This window comes from Saccopteryx leptura, chromosome 1 (genome assembly GCF_036850995.1).
Source record: "Saccopteryx leptura isolate mSacLep1 chromosome 1, mSacLep1_pri_phased_curated, whole genome shotgun sequence".
NCBI lineage: Eukaryota > Metazoa > Chordata > Mammalia > Chiroptera > Emballonuridae > Saccopteryx > Saccopteryx leptura.
In genome coordinates, this window is record NC_089503.1 from 363908284 (window position 1) to 363915219 (window position 6936).

At 43.6% G+C, this 6936-nt stretch overlaps 1 protein-coding gene across 3 annotated transcripts in view; it reads right to left on the reverse strand.

The window, feature by feature from the left end:
- Positions 1–1182, reverse strand: part of ZNF451 (zinc finger protein 451) — a 90341-nt gene extending 89159 nt beyond the window's left edge. For 2 of the 3 annotated variants that reach the window (XM_066359124.1, XM_066359125.1), the window contains exon 1: positions 413–1169. In XM_066359124.1, the coding sequence (XP_066215221.1) occupies positions 413–433 (21 nt within the window). In that variant the 5' untranslated portion in view covers positions 434–1169. Of the gene's footprint in view, positions 1–412 lie in introns of all 3 variants that reach the window. The other variant, XM_066359126.1, reaches the window with a different exon arrangement.
- Positions 1183–6936: the final 5754 nt, after the last annotated feature.

Here is a 6936-nt window from a genome sequence, read left to right on the forward strand (position 1 = left end):
CGCGTATCTGCAGGGAGAGGTGTGCCCAAGAGAAACGAAAAAGGAACAGCTCTCAAGGAAACCCAACAGCACAAGCCCCGCGACCGCGACCGCGAGCAGAAGTCGATGGAGTCGGATTGGGCCCCTGAGGACGTGCAGCCGCAGGGACCCGGCAGCGAGAGCGGTTCGCGGCCCGGGCGGCGTCCCCGTCTGCTCAGTGCAGGGAGGCAGCCTCAGCCCGACGAGCAGCGGGGACTCCGGGCTCGGCCGGCCGGGCGGGGGCGGCCATTGTTGCCGCCGGTCCCCGGCTCAGACCCGCAGGGCCCCCGGCGCCGGGATCGCCCGAGACGCCGAGGGTGTCGCCCCGCGGCTGCGGCCGAGCACCAGGCCTCACACCCAACAACACCGAAACCCTGTGGGTTTGCCGGCTCACCTCCGACCCCGGGTCTCCCATTTCTCCGACGGCCTGGCTGACAGCACCACCGCTCCGGCTGTCCCTGCGGCCGCCGCGGCCGCTGTTGTCCCCGCTGCCGACACAGCCACCGCCACGACCTCCCTTCCCGCCCAGCACCGCTCAGCGCCGCCGTGACCCGCCCCTGCGTGAGCGCCGACGCCGCCGACGCCGCCGGCGGAAAGAGGTGCCAAACCGCTGCAGGAGGAGGAGCCGCCAGCTGCGGCCCGCTCCCCTCCGGAGCCTCTTTCCCACAGTGCCGACCCTCCTTCCCTGTTCCCAAAGCACAGGACGTTGGGAATTGGAGTTCTCGTCGGACCCGAGACCGCCCGAGCAGCGGTTGAAAGAATCGGGGAAGGACCCCGAGGCCCTGCGCATGCGTTTCGCCGCGGTGACGTCACCGCGGTTCCGCCGAGCGGCGGGTGCTGAGATTGGGTTCTAGTTAACGGAGAAGGGCGGGGTCCGGGATGGGGAAGAAGGTTCCGAGTTGGATTCGTCTGTTTGTGGAAGTGAGTGAAGCTCACTTCAAGTCGGTGATGGGGACGAAGTTGAGTGGCGGGTTAGCTGAAGACTAAGATCGGGAAAGAAATCTGATGTCTTTACCGTACTCAGCTGCTCCCCACCTTCAGCTTCCCAGACACAGCGTGTAACTAACCCAACCTGGGAAGAACTTTGAGGACTCGGAGCTCCGGTCTCAGATCAGCTGGAAGAAAACTGGCAGAGCCGGAGAGTCCAGGGCCCAACGGGACCGGAAGTCTGTCCCAGCTAACTTCATCACTAAGTCCTAGATCCGTGGTATTAAAATGTACTTTTAAAAGACGTGCCCAGTTATTACTTTAGTAAAATAAAATAGTTGACCGTTTTATAATGTTTGCACTCAAAAAAGCAGTCTATAAGTAGTTCACTCATGTTCAGCTATGTGTTTTTAATTCCTTCTCACTCAATGCCTTACCGAAAAAAAAAAGGTCTTGTTTTCTACACTAATTGTCAAAGTCTTTGAAAATAATTCAACTTGGAAAGTTCTTTTAAATCTTTGATTCCTAGGGGTGTTTATTGGTCTGTATATATACTAACCTACCATCGAAACAAACTTACCTATGCTTGCAGTAATTATTGCTTAATATTTAATATTTGCATTTCCTCCTAGTGTTTTATGACTTCATTTGCTTTTCCACCTAGTTAATTTGAGAAATATAGAGGCAAATTGAGAATAAGAAACCTGCCTATTGTGTTCCTCAAAAGCTCTATGTAAACATCTAAAACTTTTTAATGTCTAGGCAAAACTTGTATTTACGTTTTTCCTAATGAGCTGGATAAAGTTCAGTGGAGCATTTACTTGAACAGGTTGCAAGTGGAAGGAGTTCATTGGTAAAACTCTTGGAAAACAAATGTTATATGGCTAGCTAGAGCCCCAAATACTCATCTACTTTAATTCACTTGTCATTACAAGAATTTATCCTGAGGACAAAATTTAATCTGTAGGAAAAGCTTTTTGCAAAATATTAATTATAGGTTTGTTTGCAATAGCAAAAATTGGAAAACATCTAAATGTCTGATTGGGGGGTGGAATGGTTCAACTTTGGCATGGACTGACTCTCTGAAGCCGGAAACGGGGAGAGACAGTCAGACAGACTCCCGCATGCGCCCGACTGGGATCCACCCTGCAGGCCCACCAGGGAGCGACGCTCCGCTCACCAGGGGGTGATGTTCTGCCCCTCTGGGGCGTTGCTCCGTTGCGACCAGAGCCACTCTAGCACCTGGGGCAGAGGCCAAGGAGCCATCCCCAGCGCCCTGGCCATCTTTGCTTGAGTAGAGCCTCGGCTGCGGGAGAGGAAGAGAGAGACAGAGAGGAAGGAGAGGGGGAGGAGTGGAGAAGCAGATGGGCGTTTCTCCTGTGTGCCCTGGCTGGGAATCTAACCCAGGACTTCTGCACGCCAGGCCGACGCTCTACCACTGAGCCAACTGGCCAGGGCCCAATATAACATCTTTTACCACCATTGAAAATGTTTAGCAAAACCTTCTAAAAGCATATTTCTCAAAAATGCAAGATACATAGAATATTATCAGAACCATGTCAAACCACCCAGCAAAACCATGCGTGAAAAAAGAAACCTATTTAAATATTAATAATTGTCTTGAGGTAGCCAGACTGTGTATACAAGAAAATCCTTTGAAACCCACTGACAACTTTATCAGATATGCCAGTAGTTCCCACAAAGCCAAATTTATTTAGGTTGGTGTAGTAAAGGAGAAAACAACATAGGCAAAGCTTGGGAGTCTCTCAATCCTAGACTTATAAGACATTGGGTTGAATAATTTTAAGGCCAAGCTATGAAGTAGGGAACTTCATAGTTCCCTATAAAGTAGCTTTGAAGTGGAAGAAGCAGAATTGTTTGCTGATTGGTTCTGGATTCAAAATGAAGATTTAGCTATGCAGAAATGTTCTTTGTGTAAATAAGGAAATGTTCTTTATCTTTTACTTGGGATGCACATCCATTATTTTGCTTTATGAGTTAAGAGCTTAAGGGAACCCATCATTGGATTTGATAACCAACCACTACAACTTAGGCGTCTTAGGTTTGTCCTAAGCAACATCATAATAGAGTTCCTGATCTACATCAGTGGCATTATGTTGATATTCTTCCTTCAACTCATTATGTAACAAGTTGATATTCTTCCTTCAACTCATTATGTAACAAGTAAGTAAAGGCTTCAACTTTAGTTTTGTTTTTATCAGTTTCCTATTGACTTTCTTGCTGTTCTTTTTGGATGATTATTTATAGAACCATCTGTCAGAACATTGGCTGCATAGCGGCATTTAAGATTCTGGAGACCTGGTTCTTGCTGAGGTAATGCCACCAAGAAGCAAATTAAATGTATCAGTAAGGCCAAAATGTTCATTAAAAAGTATCCAATATTCATAAATCTCAAAAAAAGGAAAAGAAGTTGGTTAGCATGAGCCTGTAACTTATTAAAGGCTTGTTCAACTTGGGCAAAAAAGTTCATGTATACACTGCACCAAATCTTATTATACCTTAGTAAATGTACAGATACTTCCAATACAATTCTATTATTAAGAACCATATTTGGTTTGGATTAAATGTTGACTTTTTAAAACCTAGCAACTGGAATGATCTCTTTAACAATTTCTGAGGAAGTAAGAAATAGGTTTATAGGCATTTATACTGCTCAAATGAAGGGATATTTTATCACTTCATATTCATTTTGAAATATCCCCTCATTTTTGTGAGCAGTGTGTTTCAAAACAGAATAAACAGAATATTCTTCCAGGAAAAAAGTGGCTTTTATGGGAATCAGTTGTCAGTGTTATTTCCTGGGAGTTATGGGATCAAAACAAAGATGTTTTGGTTCTGTAAGAGTATTAAAGACTAGCCTAGAGGTCCATAGTGCAAATTTTTTGTCCCTCTCAGGTGTGAAATTCTGTATAAATGTTGTGCATAACAAAAATAAGCCTGTTGGAGCAGAGTTTATAGGACAGACCACTTTTCTCATTGCAACAAGCTGTATTAATTACTTATTTAGAATATAGGCATTCCCCCTTCAAACAATAATGTATTTGCCTTTATGTGTAAACTGAAAACAGTCGTTTTGGTGCTATTACACATTTTGAGTAATTTGTACGATTTCCTACCCCCTTCCTAAAAATATTTGGAGGGTCCTCATTCACTGTATTTGCATTTTAGTAATACTATTCCTCCGTGTAAGGGTTCTGCACAAGAACTCTGATGCTTCAATTTGTAGTGGGTTACAAGGGTTTTGAAAACACCATGGACAACCAAAAGTATTAGAACTGGTTCGCATTTATTAAAGGAATTAGTCTTTTGTGTAGTGTTTTGTTTTGTTTTGTTTTAATTTAATTTTATTTTTTTTACAGAGACAGAGAGAGAGTCAGAGAGAGGGATAGACAGAGACAGACAGACAGGAATGGAGAGATGAGAAGCATCAATCATTAGTTTTTCGTTGCGCATTGCAACACCTTAGTTGTTCATTGATTGCTTTCTCATATGTGCCTTGACCGCGGGCCTTCAGCAGACCGAGTAACCTCTTGCTCGAGCCAGCGACCTTGAGTCCAAGCTGGTGAGCTTTTGCTCAAACCAGATGAGCCCGTGCTCAAGCTTGACCTCAGGGTCTCGAACCTGGGTCCTCTACATCCCAGTCCGGCGCTCTATTCACTGCGCCACCGCCTGGTCAGGCTGTGTAGTGTTAAGTGTAAGTATAATTGTAACAATACTGCCACCAGGTATAAATTTTAAGATTTCACCTCTTAAATGATAATCTGTGTGTTAGAATAGTTGTAAAAATCTATACTATATTTAGTGTGACCTGTGGTGGCGCAGTGGATCAAGCATCAACCTGGAACGCCGAGGTCACCAGTTTAAAACCCTGGGCTTCCTGGTCAAGGCACGTGTAGGAGTTGACTGCTCCTCGCCTCCCTTCTCTCTCTCTCTCTATCTATCTATCTATCTATCTATCTCTCTTCTCTAAACTGAATAAAGAAATAAATTTTAAAAAATTTAAATCTGTTTACTGAAGAGTGACTGGAGGAATTTAAGGGAGGCATAATAAATATTTGTTTCTTCCCACAAGCTGGAGAATGAAAAATCCTAAGCAGAAGACACCTCTGTATGATTTCATACTTACAGAAAAATTGCAATAACACGTTTTAGCATATTTTTTCTATTTCTCTATATACAGAGACATAAGTATACATATACTTTTTTCTGAGTCATCAGAGAGTAGGGTGCATATATCATACCTCATCCCTTAATATTCAATGTGTATTTCCCAAGAATCAGGATTTTTCTTTGACATAACCTTAGTACTTATTTAGTCTGCTTGGACTACTATAACAATTTACCATGGACTTGGTGGCTTGAACAATTTAATTCTGACAGTCTGGAGGCTGGGAAGTCCAAGACCAAGGTGCCATCAGAATGGACTCTTGGTAGGGACTTGCTTCTTGGTTTGCAAACAGTCTTATTCTTTTAATTAATATTTTATTTATTGATTTTTTAGAGAGAGGGGAGGGGGGGGGAGGAGCAGGAAGCATCATCTTCCATATGCGCCTTGACCAGGCAAGCCCAAGGTTTTGAACCGGCAACCTCAGTGTTCCAGGTCAACAGTCTTATTCTTGTATCTTCACATGGTGGACAGCAGAGAAGCAAACTGTCCTGTTTTTCTTATGAAAACATTAATCTCATCATGAAGGCTCTACCCTCATGACCTAATTGCCTCCCAAAAACCCCATCTCCAAATATAATCACATTGGGGATTATGGTTTCAACATATGAATTTTGGGGTTGGAAACACAAACATGCAGTCTATAATCATACTATTGTTATATCTGGGCAGCAAGGAAACAAACATTCTGCTACACAATTAAGTAGCCAAATTCTTAAGGAGTCTTTATTTTAAAGCTGGCAACCGCACAGGAACTATAGTTACCAAATCATGTAGCCCCGAACGAACTCCAGTTTGCTTTTAAAGGCAAAAAAAAAAAAAAAAAGCAGAGGGCGGGGGAGCACCTAGCCAAAGCAGTTTTACAGAGGCCAAACAGGCTTTTGGTTATCGGTTATCATTGGAACAATCTAGGGAGAGAGTGCTCAGCAAAGCATTTTACAAAAAGCAAAAGAATGCTCGATTATCTTGGCTTTTTTACAAAGGTTGTTAAGGCAGCATCTTGAGGGCTTTTCCAGGATCCCGAGACATCAGGGAACATTTATGGCCATTACATAACTAACATTATGGCTTCACACAACTCTTTACAGTTACTCATTTGCAAATCTTGCAAAACTTCTTCTATGGTCAAGGTATGGTGTTCCTACATTTCACTATTATCATTTTATCCACTGTCCAGTCCAGAACCACATAATGCATTGAGTTGTACGTCTCCTCATTCTTCCTTAATCTGGAGAAGGTTTTAAGCCTTTGTCTTTCATGATATTGATGTTTTTGAAGTACCAAGTTTAATTATTTTATATAATGTTCCTCAATTTTGGTTTGTCGTAGTTTTTCTCTTTAGATTCAAATTCTGCATTACCAGACAAAATACTATAAGTGATGTTGAAGTGTTTTATTTATTATTTATTTATTTATTTATTTAACAGAGACAGAGAGTCAGAGAGAGGGATAGATAGGGACAGACAGACAGGAACGGGGAGAGATGAGAAGCATCAATCATCAGTTTTTCGTTGTGAGACCTTAGTTGTTCATTAATTGCTTTCTCATATGTGCCTTGACCATGGAGCTTCAGCAGACCAAGTAACCCCTTGCTTGAGCCAGTGACCTTGGTCTGAAGCTGGTGAGCTTTTGCTCAAACCAGATGAGCCCGCGCTCAAGCTGGCGACCTCGGGGTCTCGAACCTGGGTCCTTCTACATCCCAGTACAATGCTCTATCCACTGCGCCACCACCTGGTCAGGCTGAAATGTTTTAGATGATCACATCTAGAGGCACATGATGGCTGTCTTCCCCTCATTGAGGATAT